A 19782-nucleotide genomic window follows, 5' to 3' on the forward strand; every position below is an offset into this window, starting at 1 on the left:
AAAGTATGTGAAAAAACAGTTTTTTTTTTATTACATTTGAAAGCGTGTAAAAAAGCTTTGATCTACTTTTTTTTTTGTTATATTTGAAAATATGTAAAAAAAACTGTAGATCAACTTTTGGAGCACTATGCATGTGAACGTAAATCTGTCCGGACAATTTAACCCTTAAACGGTCCAAACAGATTGACGTTCAAATTCATATTGCTACAAAAGTAGATCTAATTTTTTTTTACATATTTTCAAATATAACAAAAAAAATGTAGATAAAAGTTTTTTTACACGTTTTCAAATGTAAAACAAAAAAGAAAATCTACATTTTTTTACATAATTTCAGATGTTGAAAAAACGTATATATACGTTTGAACCATTTAAGGGTTAAGGGCTAATAAAATTAATACTGTATACAATTTTTTATTAACATTATAACATTAATTTAAATAGTATTATGAATATAACAAGACAGTAATATGTATACACATATTCAAATAAAGAGTATCAATCAAACAAAACTATGCCTCATATAGCACCTGTGACTAGTTACAAGAATTTCTTTACCCCAGCAGCCCAGTCTTTTTTGTTGATTGCCTGTTCAATCAAGCTGTTGCTAACAGTTGCTGGTACACAGCTCTTTAATCACAATATAAATGTTACAATTAAAAACGACCTACCAGAAGGTAAACAATTTCCCGGGAGCACTGAAATCTGCCCATATCTTCTGGCCTGAGGTTGATATCCCGCTCTACCACACTCGGCTGATCACTTAAGCCATTGTCAAAGCGAATTCTTGCTATTGGTTGGTCTTTATACACTCTTTCTTCAATAGTATACTTAATTCGCAGACCAGTTCTTGTACCAGCATTATTGTCCATTTTGAAACATGCACTAAATGAAAAGCTGTAAAATTTTGGTGACATTTAGTCGACTGATTGGTTGACTGTCATTGCAGAATCTTAATCTATGAAACTTTCAGTAAAAGAAGAAAATCTTAAATGATAAGGTAAGCCATACTGAACATTAAATACTAAATTATTGCATTACAAAATTATCAAAATAACAAGGCTTAAACGTTCAGCAATTATTACAATTTCTACACAATAAAAATATTAACAAATTTTCTCTTCCATTGTGTTATGTTCAGAATTATTGTACTGTGCCTGCTTATATATATCAACACTAAAATTAATTTTATAACTGACCTGAAGGAAAGCAAAATAAACCTGACAAAATTATATATTTACAGTACAGTAATAAAAAAATGTAGAACTAAGTTGAAGGTGGATGTGGAGATTTTTTAAAATGGCAAAGGCTTTAAAATTCTGCAATTTGAAACAAATTTGATCATAATAACTACACTGAGAAATTTTAACATTACTGCAATGTAGGCTTCACTTACACTAGAGATGAAGTTCAAAAACCATACTGTGATTGAGGCTCAGAAATAAAGTGACTAATAGTCTATAATTATTTTTCCAAATGTTTTCTTTACTATTATTCTATAAATTTATGCAGTTTGCTGGGGTGCTAAGCATGTACTAATGCCATTTGGTTTGTGAGGAAGATATTATTTCAAATTTTGGGTTATCAGCCAAAAATATTTGGGAGCCACTGTATTAAGGAAAAGGACCTAAGTTTGTATAATTTTTTTTATTTATAATTATGATGTGTATAGCCACAAATTACTACACACAGTACATTTTATGGTACTTAATGACCCTTACAGATTTAATGCTTCTGCATGAATTTAGTAATAGTAAAGCGTACATGTATTATTATCGTTATAATTTGTAGTTTACAAAGCAACTTGAGAATAACAAAATTCAAAATTATTACTGTTACCATGTTTCGTGTGCAAAAACATCCTCTGCACAGCCTTTCTTACTGGGATCAATATTCTGAAGCTGTCCTTTTGATTGTACCTGAGTCTGAATATCAATTATTGGCCGAGCTCTGGAGAGAAAAAAATATTACTTTATCAAATATTTCTTTTGTGGAATATTAATAGTACTGCAAAATTGGAATTTAATTTTTTGCACATGAAAATCTTACTAAAATTCTGAGACTGTATATAATATACAAAAGAATTACAGATTTTTATACATTATTTTATCTGGTTATATATACCTGTGGCTCACTTTATAATGGCCTCCCCTCACACACTGAGGAACCAGGGTTTTATCCTCGAAATGTTGGGCATGTTTCCTTACACCTGCTGCCCCTGTTCACCTAGCAGTAAGTAAGTATCTAGGTGTTAGGGGACTGTTGTGGGTTGCATCCTGGGAGAGAGGAGTAAAGTGTATGGCTAATGTGTTGGGGGAGCTTGAGTGTGCTTATTTACCTGAAAATTATCTGAAAAATATTTCGAGGGTCATGGCCACAGGTGCTCAGTTCAAAACCAGGCCTCCTGGTTGATGGCCTGATAACAGATTATTGGTGCTAGCCACAGAGTCTAGCATATGCATCACAGTCTGGCTAATCATGAAGTGACTTGAACATACAAAGTTCTCTCCTGAAAACAGTTAGTAAATTCCCTTATAGATGACTGGAGGACACTGAAAAGTTTTGACCCCTTTAAACCTACTGCATTATCTCTTAGTATACTTGGTGTACCCCTGCTTAACACACTCTGCCAAGCCTCTTGCTTTAGTAAGGGGTGATTTTATTCTGTGGATTTGGAACCAACCCCTCCAGAAGTTTCCAGGTGTGAATTATAATGTACATTTCCTCACTTTTGATCTAAGAACTATAGCTTGAACTACTTCAAGTTTTTTCAGTAGCTTAGGTGCTTGACTAAATTTATGCAGGAAGTAAAGTTTGTGTATGCTGGGATCAAGACAGCTCCTGACAGTGTGTGTATGGGGTATGTGTAAGGGGGACTTGGTGTGTGTATAACTAGAGGGAACTAGAAGTGTAGCTAATGTCAGGGGAGCTAGCTAGAAATGTGTTCAAGAGATCAGATATAGCTTGGAGTGGGATGGGATAGGTGAAGAAACAAGGAGGAGTAGGTGAAGAAACAAAGAGAGGTAAGTGAAGAAACAAGAAGGGGTAGGTAAAGAAGGAAGGAGGGGCAGGTGAAGAAGGAAGGAGGGGCAGGTGAAGAAGGCAAGAGGGGCAGGTGAAGAAAGCAGGAGGGGCAGGTGAAGAAGGAAGGAGAGGAAGGGAAGGTTTGGTTCTTTATGACTAAGGTCTTCTCAGTGCCACTAGGAAAATTAAGCTATGAAAAACTGGTAAGTAGGTACTAACCAGCAAACAGACAATAATACCTGATCAAAAGAACTCTGTCACTGCAGAAAGATGATGTGAGCAAATCAGGATAACCATTGTTATCTAGGTCCATACCACCACTCAAGGCATAACCAAATGCATCATAAGGCTTTCCAGGCATGTCCTCAGCATGAATAACCTAGGAAAAAAATATAGTTAATTTATATAACACTAAGAATACTTTTATTGTTTTAAACAGTTTCCAACCAATATTATTTTAACTTTGAAGAAAAACACAAAAAGCTATTTTTCTTGTCTAAGTATACATGAAAAATATGGTAGGGGCTGCACCAATATAGTTTGTATGGTGGAAAACAAGAACAAAATGCAGAAGGGAGGCACATCGGGTGAAAGGATAGAATTCCCACAACGTTAATGGAACAAGTGAAAGAAAGAGAAGATCAAGAAACACACATGATAAAAATCAGAGAACGTAAAAAATATGCAATGACTTGTGATGCTCTTAGCTTGTGCAGTGACTCAAAGAAAACACACTCACCATTATTCACTCCCTAGCTTCCACTCCAGAGGGTCACAAATATTACTGCCCAATGATGACTCAACAAACCACAACATTTCTACATTCTAAAGTGCATGCATTGTATTTCCTGTCTCTAAAGTTCAAGTCCAACTCACTGGTTTCCTGAATCCTGTTGTAAGTACTGCCATACAATTGAGCAGTTTGTTAAATACCAAAAACCCTTTTTCTCCATGCTACTGTAACATATAATAACGTGGATGCTTAAGACCCAACCTGTTAATATCTCTTTCACACCATCCTTCAAAACCTTTCTCACACATTCCCAGTACTACCTTCATCCATCCACCCCAGAATCACACACACTTTTAATCACCCTATCTCAGCCCAGGCTTTCTACATGAGTATCTCAACAACCCCTTCTCCTAATCTTTAAATTAAGCTTTCATTCCATAACACCATCATTATTAAAATGTCAGGATATGTACTAACAGTGGAATTCAGCCAAAAAGCACACTAAGTAGATTTAACCTAGGGTTATCCAAATAGTCACATAATGTGACTTATTTCTGTTTCAATGAGAATTACACCTTGAAACAATTATAATATCATAATATTTCCTTGCAAATATATGTTTTAAAAGGGCTCTTGATGGTACACAATCGTTCTGGACACACAGAAATTACATTATGTTTCTATAATCCAGGATATTCCCTTGAGCCTAAATATAATAACAATGTTTAATACAGGATGACCTAAGAAAGTCATATAATGTGATTTAGTTCAATGAATTTGACAAGCATTACACCTTGAAACAATTGTATTATTATCAGTGGTCCTTGTACACAGAGTTATAAGATCAAAACAGTAAAAATATAAACAAATTATTTGCACCAATTTATACTGTATATTCCAAGTGACCTAGGTAGTAGGTTGGTAGACAGCAACCGCCCAGGGAGGTACTACCGTCCTGCCAAGTGAGTGTAAAACAGAAACCTGTAATTGTTTTACATGATGGTAGGATTGCTGGTGTCCACTTTTCTGTCTCATAAACATGCAAGGTTTCAGGTACGTCTTGCTACTTCTACTTACACTTAGGTCACACTACACATACATGTACAAGCATATATGTATATACACACCCCTCTGGGTTTTCTTCCATTTTTCTTATGGTTCTTGTTCTTGTTTATTTCCTCTTACCTCCATGGGGAAGTGGAACAGAATTCTTCCTCTGTAAGCCTTGCGTGTTGTAAGAGGCGACTAAAATGCCGGGAGCAAGGGGCTAGTGACCTCTTCTCCTGTATATATTTCTAAATGTAAAAGGAGAAACTTTCGTTTTTCCTTTTGGACCACCCCGCCTCGGTGGGATACGGCGGGATATGGGATATTGGATATGGGCTCTCCTCTCTCTCCTGTCCTTGCTAATCTTTACATGGAATACTTTGAGACTGTTCTTCTTCCTACTATCGATGTGCGCCCTTCACTCTGGCTCTGCTATGTAGATGGCATCTTTGCTCTGTGGCCTCATGACTCTTGTCTCTTCCAACCATTTCTTGATGCTCTTAATAATCTTGCCCCTTCCATTAAGTTTAAAGTTGAATGGGAATCTAATTCATTGCTTCCTTTCCATGATGTTCATGTCCACCGCTCAAATACAGGTTTTGCCTTTTCTGTTTATCGCAGACCTATGCACAGTGGCATGTACATTCACTACTTTTCTTATCATTCTTCCTCTGTTAAGAAAAGTGTTCTTATCTCCCTCTTTCTCCGTGCTCTCCACATTTGTGATCCTCGATTCCTTCAATCAGAAATTTCCACTCTTCATAACTCATTTTCCCGTCTTGGCTACCCTTCCCATTTCATAGGCTCTGCCTTTTCACGTGCTAAACGTAATTTCTTCTCTCCCAAACTCTCTGCTCCTGGGAACTCTTCTGTCCTCTGCCTTCCCTACATTTCCGGTCTTTCTAATCTCAACAACTCTCTCCATTCCTTAGATGTCAAACTTACTTTCTGTCAGACTAACACTTTTTGCGCTAATCTCGTTCATATCTCTCCTTCCTCTACAGACGCTCCTGGTGTCTACTCTATTTCTTGCTCCTCCTGTCCTCTTCAATACTTTGGAGAAACTGGCCAATCTCTTTCTGACAGACTTAGGGAGCACAAAAGTAGTGCTAGGCTTGCCAACACTAACAATGCTCTCTTCTGTCACGTCAGAGATCACAGCCATCCTAGTGACTGGTCTTCTGCTAAAACTGTCTTCCCTACTTCCAACTTTAACAGTCGCCGTCTGGTTGAATCCTCCCTAATAAACAATTTTCCTTGTATGAATCTTAGTCCTGGCTTTGTCTCTGTAGATGCCTTCCTTTCCCACTACATTGTAAAATGCTCCAACCTTCAGAACACCCATGACCTATCTGATTCCTCCTTTTTCTTCTTCTCCCTCTTTCCCTTTCCTCTTTCTTTTTTTTCCTTTGGGTTGTCTTTCTTCTGCACTGTGTATCTGTTCCTTCTTTATTTATTTATTCCCCCCCCCCTTGGTGTTCTTGCTCTAACCCTCTGTGGGCACCTAGCTCCCTTGCAGTGCTCCTCTTTCTTAGTATTTGACTGGCTCCTCCTCCTCTTACTACCTCCCAAATACTACCTCCTTCAACCTCCACTACTACTACTACTACTACCTCCTGCCTATATATACCCTTCCCACTCTCCTTTTCGTTAGTGTGACTTTGTAAATGGTCCAAGTCGGACCGAAACATCGTTGTAAGCTCCTCTCTTCTATGTGCGGGTTATTTGTGCATCATTCCAGCCACGGTATTGTGCCTTTTTTTGTTATTCTAAGTTAAGCAATGTTTGGCTATGAATTTCCCCCATGTCTTAAGCACGACAGTAATAATAACAATAAAAAATTATAATATCTTTTTTTAACACATCGGCCATCTCCCACCAAGGCAGGGTGACCCAAGAGAAGGAAAACCCAAAAATAAAGAAAAAACTTTCATTATCAGTCAATACTTTCACCATCACTTGTACATAATCACTATCTTTTGCAGAGGCGCCCAGATACGACAGTTTAGATAGTCACTCCAAACTGCCAAAATCCCAAACCCCTTCTTTAATTAAGTGCAGGCATTGTACTTCCCAGTTCCAAGACTCAAGTCCAGCTAACCAGTTTCCCTGAATCCCTTCACAAAATATTACCCTGCTCACATTCCAACAGCTCGTCAGGTCCCAAAATCCATTCGTCTCCATCCACTCCTATTCATTTATTTATGCTGTACAAATGATGGAGTTCATATGAAATCATACAATGGAAGGCACAAAAGAAAGCCACTAATTATGCAATGCAATTCGAGCAACTAAAGTAACAGTATTTAATGTCGTAAGAAACTAGTGTGAATAATGTTAGGTAGTATTCAAAACAATAAAAAATTTGAAAAATAATCATCAATAAATTGTAACATGCAAATATCACTGTAATGTGTACCCTGATGTTTCCGACAAGAGATAATTTTCTGCCATCTTCAAAATACCATAAAATCATAAGTTTTCATCCAATTCTGTTCCTTTTTTTGTTTCATTATACTTGGAAAATACACACCTTCAAACAATAAGAAAATGAATTTGTTTTCAAACTCTTGGTGCACACACACACACAAGAGATTTTATTTTTGAGCATGTCACAGTTAAAGGGTTGAAATACATTAAATTTAGTCATCTGTCCAAAATGACTTAACATATTTAACATAACTATAGTCAAACCATTTCAACATTACAGACGGACAGTCCATTTGTTATGAATTTAAGCCATTGAAGAGGTAATGTTTGTATGTAAACATGGTTAAGGGAATTTATATAGGACAGCCATTTCCCCACCAATTAGTAAAATAAAACCAAATTCTGTAATAATAAACAGTACCTGCAAAAAAAAATAGGGGGTTACAATTGAACTATTTCATTCTATCTATTCTTCTCTCTATGTTTATGAATGGGTTAACTTTTAAATATCAAAGGTATCAAACATAATTTAATGGATAAAAATAACTTACCTGCCTCCATCCCTGATTCCAGAATGAAGGAAAAATGTGCTGCAAACGTTTTTTTTTTTTTTTTTTTTTTTTTCAACAAGTCGGCCGTCTCCCACCGAGGCAGGGTGACCCAAAAAAGAAAGAAAATCCCCAAAAAGAAAATACTTTCATCATCATTCAACACTTTCACCACACTCGCACATTATCACTGTTTTTGCAGAGGTGCTCAGAATACAACAGTCTAGAAGCTTAAACATATAAAGATACACAACATATCCCTCCAAACTGCCAATATCCCAAACCCCTCCTTTAAAGTGCAGGCATTGTACTTCCCATTTCCAGGACTCAAGTCCGACTATATGAAAATAACCGGTTTCCCTGAATCCCTTCACTAAATATTACCCTGCTCACACTCCAACAGATCGTCAGGTCCCAAGTACCATTCGTCTCCATTCACTCCTATCTAACACGCTCACGCACGCTTGCTGGAAGTCCAAGCCCCTTACCCACAAAACCTCCTTTACCCCCTCTCTCCAACCCTTTCGAGGACGACCCCTACCCCGCCTTCCTTCCCCTATAGATTTATATGCTTTCCATGTCATTCTACTGTGATCCATTCTCTCTAAATGACCAAACCACCTCAACAACCCCTCTTCTGCCCTCTGACTAATACTTTTATTAACTCCACACCTTCTCCTAATTTCCACACTCCGAATTTTCTGCATAATATTTACACCACACATTGCCCTTAAACAGGACATCTCCGCTGCCTCCAACCGTCTCCTCGCTGCTGCATTTACCACCCAAGCTTCACACCCATATAAGAGTGTTGGTACTACTATACTTTCATACATTCCCTTCTTTGCCTCCATAGATAACGTTTTTTGACTCCACATATACCTCAACGCACCACTCACCTTTTTTCCCTCATCAATTCTATGATTAACCTCATCCTTCATAAATCCATCCGCCGACACGTCAACTCCCAAGTATCTGAAAACATTCACTTCTTCCATACTCCTCCTCCCCAATTTGATATCCAATTTTTCTTTATCTAAATCATTTGACACCCTCATCACCTTACTCTTTTCTATGTTCACTTTCAACTTTCTACCTTTACACACATTCCCAAACTCATCCACTAACCTTTGCAATTTTTCTTTAGAATCTCCCATAAGCACAGTATCATCAGCAAAAAGTAACTGTGTCAATTCCCATTTTGAATTTGATTCCCCATAATTTAATCCCACCCCTCTCCCAAACACCCTAGCATTTACTTCCTTTACAACCCCATCTATAAATATATTAAACAACCATGGTGACATTACACATCCCTGTCTAAGACCTACTTTTACCGGGAAGTAGTCTCCCTCTCTTCTACACACCCTAACCTGAGCCTCACTATCCTCATAAAAACTCTTTACAGCATTTAATAACTTACCACCTATTCCATATACTTGCAACATCTGCCACATTGCTCCTCTATCCACTCTATCATATGCAAACGTATAACAAGTAAAATATTCCTGGCAATAAAATTCTTTTAATACTACAAGTAAATGTATATACTATAGTAGTAAATCAAAATGAACAATAAACATGGTACCTGTACTGGTTCCTTGATTAGCCCATTACTAGATCCTAAGAATATGTAAATGGCTCCACGGCCCTCGTAGGGAGCTCCAATGGCAACATCTAAAAAGCCATCACGATTCAAGTCACCAAGAGAAGTCATGGAAAAACCAAATCGACTTTCCCCTGGAGCACCTGATACAAGGAAGACAGAACCATAGTTAAAATACAAATTAAATGATACAACTTTTCAGAAATGCACAAGTAACCAATTTGTATAAGCTTTTATTTTGGGGAACCTGACTTAAAAATTTATGCAGTATTTTAAAAGCAAAGAAATGTCTTGTATTTACTTAGCAATACAGTGTGTGTTTTGCTGAATTTAAGCACAGAGTGCTAATAAAATATAATGATTTGATTACTTTAAAATAAAATAATAATTGTATTTAAAGCTGAATAAACTTTTCAACATGCAGTACGTATGAAATAAATGTAAACATATTACAGTTCCATACATTTATTTTGTAGTTTATGCTATTTTTATACAGTACAGTATTCTAAAAATGAGGATCTAGACAACATAATCATTTTTTTTAAAGTAATTACTTGTAACTAGATTTTTAAGAAAGTAATGTCTCATGCATATACAGTACAGTTTTGAGATATTTTCATTACTAGAATTTCTAACCGGCTACACTACAGGTGCACATATATTCCATATCATGAAATTTTGCATACAAATAGGCATGACCTAACAGTACTACAATACTGTAGATGTCTAAAACAGTATCACCATAATCAATAGAAAACTAAGAAGAGCAAAGACACAGATTGTAAGAAAATCGGATATTAGTTTTACTACAATATGCATTATACAGATATTTTTGCTCTTGACATGTGCCATGAGTGAATTCCACAAAAATAAAATACTACACCAATAACTCTCTTGTTATATCTGGCTTCACCTTGATTTTCCGAAGGAAGTGCCCTGGTAATCTTGTCGTATGCAAGACCTAGACCTTGGATAAGAAAGCAGCATGTATGTACATAACTTTATTTACACACAATATGATTTTCCCTATATTTTAGTATACAATTTTTGTGTGACAAAGTAGTACTTCTAGAACTATAAGCCTCTGAAAATTAAGAAATTACTGTATATACTTCATTTATGTTCTTCTTATCTATGTTAAGCAGCACTAAGCAATATTAAGTAAATTTTATGTTAAGTTGCTTTGTTAGTTCTGGTGCAAATTAAAATGCCATATTTATTATCATGAATATATCTTCCAATTCAAAACACAAATTTTTGAAAGAATTTAATTTAAGAAAACTTGACTTGTTTGACCACTCTGGCTAGACTACCATGTGTATTAATTACCCCCCATTTAGAAGCATGAAAAACAGAAAATTTTGTATAAAAATCAACCAAATCACTACAACCTATGTGTTACCTCCCCAACAACTAATTTTAGGATTTCCCATGTATTTTTAGCTTAGTTGGCCCACTTCCACCCTTCATTTTCTATGATTGCATCTATGAATACTCATTCAAACAACCTGAATTGCAACAGTTGACAAAGAAAGTAGCAATCTCCATGGCTTGTCAAATCTTAAACAGAAATGTGTTTTCCATACTTTTAAAAGTAGTATTCTGTATATTCTGCATAGTTTCTGATAAATTGCTAGTAATCTTACCACCAGCACCCTATTTCAATGGAGGTAGATGGAACTGGAACATAGGTAACTTTGAAGTAGCATACTGGTAACCAGTTAAACTGAGCATGAACAGGAACTGTCAAGCATAATCTGAATAGAGAGAATGTACTACTTATACAGGATCCATTGTTGTAGGTCCTAAATGAAGAGGATAGGAGAGGGATTAAAAAATATAGTATTTCCTTCCTGCTATGCAGAGCAAGTCCTGAGCACTGCATGCAAGTCCTCTCCAAGTTTAGCCACTCAAACACACTTGCTTACTCACAAATAAATAAATTCCTTATACAGTGGACCCCCGCATAACGATCACCTCCGAATGCGACCAATTATGTAAGTGTATTTATGTAAGTGCATTTGCACGTGTATGTTTGGGGGTCTGAAATGGACTAATCTACTTCACAATATTCCTTATGGGAACAAATTCGGTCAGTACTGGCACCTGAACATACTTCTGGAGTGAAAAAATATCGTTAACCGGGGGTCCACTGTATACCTGTGGAATCCACCAATGTCAACTTATGGAAATGCTTCCTTACATGTTTTACAAAGTACAGGAACAGCACTGTATGACCCTAATGGGTTTAGCGCTTCTTTTTTATTGTAATAATAATAACAACAACAAAGTACAGGCAGGTCCCGCTTTGCAGCACTTCACTTTACGACATTTCACTAATGCAGAGGTTTTCAATTATACCCATTCATCATTTATTCAGACTTCCTACAATAAATGTTTTCACCACTCACCATATGCTAAGGATGAAAATATTTTAAGATAAGTAATGAGTGTACTGTATATGCATTTTTTAGACCTAGCTCTATTGCTCACTTAATATATGATAGTGTAAATTTATTATTAGGCTTTTATATACATTTGAAAGTGAAGAGAGGTTATGTTTCACTTTACAGCAGTAGGCTGGAGCCTAACCTGCTGCATAAGCAGGGTCCTCCTGTACCATTGGTTAGGAAACTATGATGGTTTTAACTTTTCTCCCCAGTGTATCAAAGAGTCAGTCACAGGCCAAGCTATGGGACAATTCACACCAATTCTATGGGTGTCTGATCTGGCATAATCTGGATCACAAAAATAGCAGGTACTTGTACTTTTAGTCATGGTGTGAAATGGCCTGTACTAGCAATATAAACAAAAATGAGTATAACACCTAAATGACTAGCCAGAGCCACTTAAATCATTCTCTATTATTATTATTATTATTATTATTATTATTATTAATAAGGAAGTGCTAAATAATTCTCTAAATTCTCACATTGTTGCAACAATATTATGTGACCTGTTTCTTTCACTGCTTGCACAAGGATGTTTAGGCATGCTGAATGTGAAAATTAGAATGACTGGGCATAAATGCAATGTTCAAGAATTTTATAACTAACACAAAGTGGAAATGCCCACCCACATATTCACAGAATGTGCTCATAAAAACTGACCACAATCATCAAGGTTCTCCACTGTATGTGTTACAGTACAGTACTGTACTGTATCATGCAATTTCCTTATTTCAGTTCCAATTGCTTCCTTTGATGAAAAATACTGGCATTTGTATTTGTGTTTTAAAGAATGCAAAGCTTCTCTCTGCCTATGTTTCAATGAGCCATAAAGACTGGTACTTAGTCATGCAAACTGCTACAACTCAGGTTGTACAAATTGGTTCTAAGCAACAGGGATAATGCAAAATGATACAGAAATTGGAATCCATTTAGAAAATAGAAGGAAAATGAAGCAAGAGTTGAAAACGGTAGGAAGGTCTGAAAAGGAATGTTCAGGAGGTGAAGCTGATAGCTCGCGATTTCTGAGCAATTCACTGAAACCTCTAAAATAAACAATTCTTCAAATCAGTAATTCAGCATGCTTTTCTGAAATAAGGTTGATGTTTAAATATGTATTTACTGTACTTATGATTATTTTTTTTTTTAGCAAGTCAGCCGTCTCCCACCGAGGCAGGATGACCCAAAAAAGAAAGAAAAATCCCCCAAAAGAAAATACTTTCATCATCATTCAACACTTTCACCTCACTCACACATAATCACTGTTTTTGCAGAGGTGCTCAGAATACAACAGTTTAGAAGCATATACGTATAAAGATACACAACATATCCTTCCAAACTGCCAATATCCCAAACCCCACCTTTAAAGTGCAGGCATTGTACTTCCCATTTCCAGGACTCAAGTCCGGCTATACAAAAATAACCGGTTTCCCCAAACCCCTTCAATAAATATTACCCTGCTCATACTCCAACAGCTCGTCATATCCCAAATACCATTCGTTTCCATTCACTCTTATCTAACACGCTCATGCATGCTTGCTGGAAGTCCAAGCCCCTCACCCACAAAACCTCCTTCACCCCCTCCTTCCAACCTTTTCGAGGATGACCCCTACCCCGCCTTCCTTCCCCTACAGATTTATACACAATCCATGTTATACTACTTTGATCCATTCTCTCTAAATGACCAAACCACCTCAACAACCCCTCTTCAGCCCTCTGACTAATATTTTTATTAACTCCACACCTTCTCCTAATTTCCACATTCTGAATTTTCTGCATAATATTCATACCACACATTGCCCTTAGACAGGACATCTCCACTGCCTCCAACCACCTCCTCACTGCAGCATTTACAACCCAAGCCTCACAACCAAATAAGAGTGTTGGTACTACTATACTTTCATACATTCCCTTCTTTGCCTCCATAGATAACATTTTTTGCCTCCACATATACCTCAATGCACCACTCACCATTTTTTCTTCATCAATTCTATGATTAACCTCATCCTTCATAAATCCATCTGCTGACACATCAACTCCCAAATATCTGAAAACATTCACTTCTTCCATACTCCTCCTCCCCAATTTGATATCCAATTTTTCTTTATCTAAATCATTTGATACCCTCATCACCTTACTCTTTTCTATGTTCACTTCTATGTTCACTTTCAACTTTCTACCTTTACATACACTTCCAAACTCATCCACTAACCAATGCAATTTTTCTTTAGAGTCTCCCATAGGCACAGTATTGTGAATAAGAAAACAATTTTATGAAAAAATGAAGAAAAATTATGCAAAATAGTTGGTACATGTATGTTTTGGGGAAGGAAGGCGGGGTAGGGGTCGTCCTCGAAAGGGTTGGAGAGAGGGGGTAAAGGAGGTTTTGTGGGTAAGGGGCTTGGACTTCCAGCAAGCGTGCGTGAGCGTGTTAGATAGGAGTGAATGGAGACGAATGATACTTGGGACCTGACGATCTGTTGGAGTGTGAGCAGGGTAATATTTAGTGAAGGGATTCAGGGAAACCGGTTATTTTCATATAGTCGGACTTGAGTCCTGGAAATGGGAAGTACAATGCCTGCACTTTAAAGGAGGGGTTTGGGATATTGGCAGTTTGGAGGGATATGTTGTGTATCTTTATATGTGTATGCTTCTAGACTGTTGTATTCTGAGCACCTCTGCAAAAACAGTGATAATGTGCGAGTGTGGTGAAAGTGTTGAATGATGATGAAAGTATTTTCTTTTTGGGGATTTTCTTTCTTTTTTGGGTCACCCTGCCTCGGTGGGAGACGGCCGACTTGTTGAAAAAAAAAAAAAAAAAAAAAAAATGTATGTTTTGATGAAAAAACTATAACATAAAGAGTATATATGCACTTACTGCTTTGAAGAGTATGCACAGCAATTAAGCAGGAGTGTGGAATCTAAATGAATAAATAGGGCACCACTAAGTGCAGATTCCTTGGATCAAGGGCCTCTTACTAGCATTAAGGCAACTTCTTGAAGTTGCTAAGGATTTAATAGTTTTCTACATAGATATGAACTTTCTAATTTTACTTTATGGGCATTTCTCATAGCCCATTTGCAAATTAAAAAATCTAGCATCCTCTGGGCTCTTGTCATACTTACTTTGACCAGAATACATTGGGTATTTTTATGTTAATTGTTAATGATTAGAAATTAAGTGGTAAAAAAACTCAAGATTATTTAGGAGACAAACCTTCAATCTTTGTATAAGGATGATTGTGAACAAAACCTCCATCATTATTCATATAAACATATACAGCTCCACTGGAAGTGCTAGTGTAGTAGAAAGGAGCGCTGACAATAAGATCATCACGTCTGAAATCATAAAAAATAATGATATACATTTCATTTTTCAGTTACATATTATTATTGCTATTATTATTATTATTTTTCTTTCAACAAACCGGCCGTATCCCACCGAGGCAGGGTGGCCCAAAAAGAAAAATGAAAGTTTTTCTTTTTAAATTTAGTAATTTGTACAGGAGAAGGGGTTACTAGCCCCTTGCTTCCGGCATTATAGTCGCCTCTTACAACATGCATGGCTTACAAAGAAAGAATTCTGTTCCACTTCCCCATGGAGATATCAGGAAATAAACAAGAACAAGAACTAGTAAGAAAATAGAAGGAAACCCAGATGGGTGTGTTTATATATATATATATATATATATATGCAATAAGATCACAGTAAACAGGTGATTTCAGAATATGCAAAACAACCACTCTGAAAGAATAGAGAAATTCCAAGCGCTTTCGTGACTACTCACATTATCAAGGAACTATATGCTTGTACATGTATGTGTAGTGTGACCTAAGTGTAAGTAGAAGTAGCAAGACATACCTGAAATTCTGCATGTTTATGAGACAGAAAAAAAGACACCAGGAATCCTACCATCATGTAAAACAATTACAGGCTTTCATTTTACACTCACTTGGCAGGACGGTAGTACCTTCCTGAGCGGTTGCTGTTTATAAACCTACTACCTAAAATTATTATTTCTTTTTTTTTTCAACAAACCGGCCATATCCCACCAAGGCAGGGTGGCCCAAAAAGAAAAACGAAAGTTTTTCTTTTTAAATTTAGTAATTTATACAAAAGAAGGGGTTATTAGCCCCTTGTCCCCGGTATTTTAGTCGCCTCTTACAACACGCATGGCTTACGGAGGAAGAATTCTGTTCCACTTCCCCATGGAGATAACAGAAAATAAACAAGAACAAGAACAAGAACAAGAACTAGAAAGAAAATAGCAGAAAACTCAGAAGGGTGTGTATATATATGCTTGTACATGTATGTGTAGTGTGACCCAAGTGTAAGTAGAAGTAGTAATAAAGTTGGTAGAATTACTGACAATATGTAAAGTAAAAGGACACAAGTGCAACTAATGTGACATTTATTGTGGCAACGCTTCGCTCTCCAGGAGCTTGATAAAGCTCCTGGAGAGCGAAGCGTTGCCTCAATAAATGTCACATTAGTTGCACTTGGGTCCTTTTACTTTACAAGTAGAAGTAGTAAGAGGTACCTGACATCTTGCATGTTTATGAGACAGAAAAAAGGACACCAGCAATCTTACCATCATGTAAAACAATTACAGGTTTTCGTTTTACGCTCACTTGGCAGGACGGTAGTACCTCCCTGAGTGGTTGCTGTTTATAAACCTACTACAGTACCTAAAATTATTATTATTACATAAGTATTACTATGACATAGTACTATTATTACTTTTTTTTTTTTTCAACAAGTCGGCCATCTCCCACCAAGGCAGGGTGACCCAAAAAAGAAAGAAAATCCCCAAAAAGAAAATACTTTCATCATCATTCAACACTTTCACCACACTCGCATATTATCACTGTTTTTGCAGAGGTGCTCAGAATACAACAGTTTAGAAGCATACACATATAAAGATACACAACATATCTCTCCAAACTGCCAATACCCAAAACCCCTCCTTTAAAGTGCAGGCACTGTACTTCCCATTTCCAGGACTCAAGTCCTACTATATGAAAATAACCGGTTTCCCTGAATCCCTTCACTAAATATTACCCTACTCACACTCCAACAGATCGTCATGTCCCAAGTACCATTCGTCTCCATTCACTCCTATCTAACACGCTCACGCACGCTTGCTGGAAGTCCAAGCCCCTTTCCCACAAAACCTCCTTTACCCCCTCTCTCCAACCCTTTCGAGGACGACCCCTACCCCGCCTTCCTTCCCCTATAGATTTATATGCTTTCCATGTCATTCTACTTTGATCCATTCTCTCTAAATGACCAAACCACCTCAACAAACCCTCTTCTGCCCTCTGACTAATACTTTTATTAACTCCACACCTTTTCCTTATTTCCACACTCCGAATTTTCTGCATAATATTTACACCACACATTGCCCTTAAACAGGACATCTCCACTGCCTCCAACCGTCTCCTTGCTGCTGCATTTACCACCCAAGCTTCACACCCATATAAGAGTGTTGGTACTACTATACTTTCATACATTCCCTTCTTTGCCTCCATAGATAACGTTTTTTGACTCCACATATACCTCAACGCACCACTCACCCTTTTTCCCTCATCAATTCTATGATTAACCTCATCCTTCATAAATCCATCCGCCGACACGTCAACTCCCAAGTATCTGAAAACATTCACTTCTTCCATACTCCTCCTCCCCAATTTGATATCCAATTTTTCTTTATCTAAATCATTTGACACCCTCATCACCTTACTCTTTTCTATGTTCACTTTCAACTTTCTACCTTTACACACATTCCCAAACTCATCCACTAACCTTTGCAATTTTTCTTTAGAACCTCCCATAAGCACAGTATCATCAGCAAAAAGTAACTGTCAATTCCCATTTTGAATTTGATTCCCCAAAATTTAATCCCACCCCTCTCCCGAACACCCTAGCATTTACTTCCTTTACAACCCCATCTATAAATATATTAAACAACCATGGTGACATTACACATCCCTGTCTAAGACCTACTTTTACCGGGAAGTAGTCTCCCTCTCTTCTACACACCCTAACCTGAGCCTCACTATCCTCATAAAAACTCTTTACAGCATTTAATAACTTACCACCTATTCCATATACAGTGGACCCCCGGTTAACGATATTTTTTCACTCCAGAAGTATGTTCAGGTGCTAGTACTGACCGAATTTGTTCCCATAAGGAATATTGTGAAGTCGATTAGTCCATTTCAGACCTCCAAACATACACGTACAAACGCACATACATAAATACACTTACATAATTGGTCGCATTCGGAGGTGATCGTTATGCGGGGGTCCACTGTACTTGCAACATCTGCCACATTGCTCCTCTATCCACTCTATCATATGCCTTTTCTAAATCCATAAATGCAATAAAAACTTCCCTACCTTTATCTAAATACTGTTCACATATATGTTTCAATGTAAACACTTGATCTACACATCCCCTACCCACTCTGAAACCTCCTTGCTCATCCGCAATCCTACATTCTGTCTTACCTCTAATTCTTTCAATTATAACCCTACCGTACACTTTTCCTGGTATACTCAGTAAACTTATTCCTTTATAATTTTTACAGTCTCTTTTGTCCCCTTTCCCTTTATATAAAGGGACTATACATGCTCTCTGCCAATCCCTAGGTACCTTCCCCTCTTTCATACATTTATTAAACAAAAGTACCAGCCACTCCAACACTATATCCCCCCCTGCTTTTAACATTTCTGTCATGATGCCATCAGTTCCAGCTGCTTTACCCCCTTTCATTTTACGTAAAGCCTCACGTACCTCCCCCACACTTACATTCTGCTCTTCTTCACTCCTAAAAGATGGTATACCTCCCTGACCAGTGCATGAAATTACTGCCTCTCTTTCTTCCTTAACATTTAAAAGTTCCTCAAAATATTCTCGCCATCTACCTAATACCTCCATCTCCCCATCTACTAACTCCCCTACTCTGTTTTTAACTGACAAATCCATACTTTCCCTAGGCTTTCTTAACTTGTTTAACTCCAAAATTTTTTCTTATTTTCATTAAAATTTCTTGACAGTGCCTCTCCCACTCTATCATCTGCTCTCCTTTTGCACTCTCTCACCACTCTCTTTACCTTTCTTTTACTCTCCATATACTCTGCTCTTCTTATAACACTTCTGCTTTGTAAAAACCTCTCATAAGCTACCTTTTTCTCTTTTATCACACCCTTTACTTCATCATTCCACCAATCACTCCACTTTCCTCCTGCCCCCACCCTCCTATAACCACAAACTTCTGCCCCACATTCTAATACTGCATTTTTAAAACTATTCCAACCCTCTTCAACCCCCCCACTACTCATCTTTGCACTAGCCCACCTTTCTGCCAATAGTCGCTTATATCTCACCCGAACTTCCTCCTCCCTTAGTTTATACACTTTCACCTCCCTCTTACTTGTTGTTGCCACCTTCCTCTTTTCCCATCTACCTCTTACTCTAACTGTAGCTACAACTAAATAATGATCCGATATATCAGTTGCCCCTCTATAAACATGTACATCCTGGAGCCTACCCATCAACCTTTTATCCACCAATACATAATCTAATAAACTACTTTCATTACGTGCTACATCATACCTTGTATATTTATTTATCCTCTTTTTCATAAAATATGTATTACTTATTACCAAATCTCTTTCTACACATAGCTCAATTAAAGGATCCCCATTTACATTTGCCCCTGGCACCCCAAATTTACCTACTACTCCCTCCATAACATTTTTACCCACTTTAGCATTGAAATCCCCAACCACCATTACTCTCACACTTGATTCAAAACTCCCCACGCATTCACTCAACATTTCCCAAAATCTCTCTCTCTCTCCTCTACACTTCTCTCTTCTCCAGGTGCATACACGCTTATTATAACCCACTTTTCACATCCAATCTTTATTTTACTCCACAT

At 37.2% G+C, this 19782-nt stretch overlaps 1 protein-coding gene across 2 annotated transcripts in view; it reads right to left on the reverse strand.

The window, feature by feature from the left end:
* Positions 1-19782, reverse strand: part of LOC128693994 (uncharacterized) — a 345009-nt gene that overhangs the window by 19412 nt on the left and 305815 nt on the right. For both annotated transcript variants that reach the window (XM_070090910.1, XM_070090909.1), the window contains 5 exons: positions 15050-15171; positions 9368-9528; positions 3261-3400; positions 1837-1947; positions 669-894 (listed from right to left, as the gene is read on the reverse strand). In XM_070090910.1, the coding sequence (XP_069947011.1) occupies positions 669-894; positions 1837-1947; positions 3261-3400; positions 9368-9528; positions 15050-15171 (760 nt within the window). The remainder of the gene's footprint in view (positions 1-668; positions 895-1836; positions 1948-3260; positions 3401-9367; positions 9529-15049; positions 15172-19782) is intronic.

This window comes from Cherax quadricarinatus, chromosome 33 (assembly GCF_038502225.1).
Source record: "Cherax quadricarinatus isolate ZL_2023a chromosome 33, ASM3850222v1, whole genome shotgun sequence".
NCBI lineage: Eukaryota > Metazoa > Arthropoda > Malacostraca > Decapoda > Parastacidae > Cherax > Cherax quadricarinatus.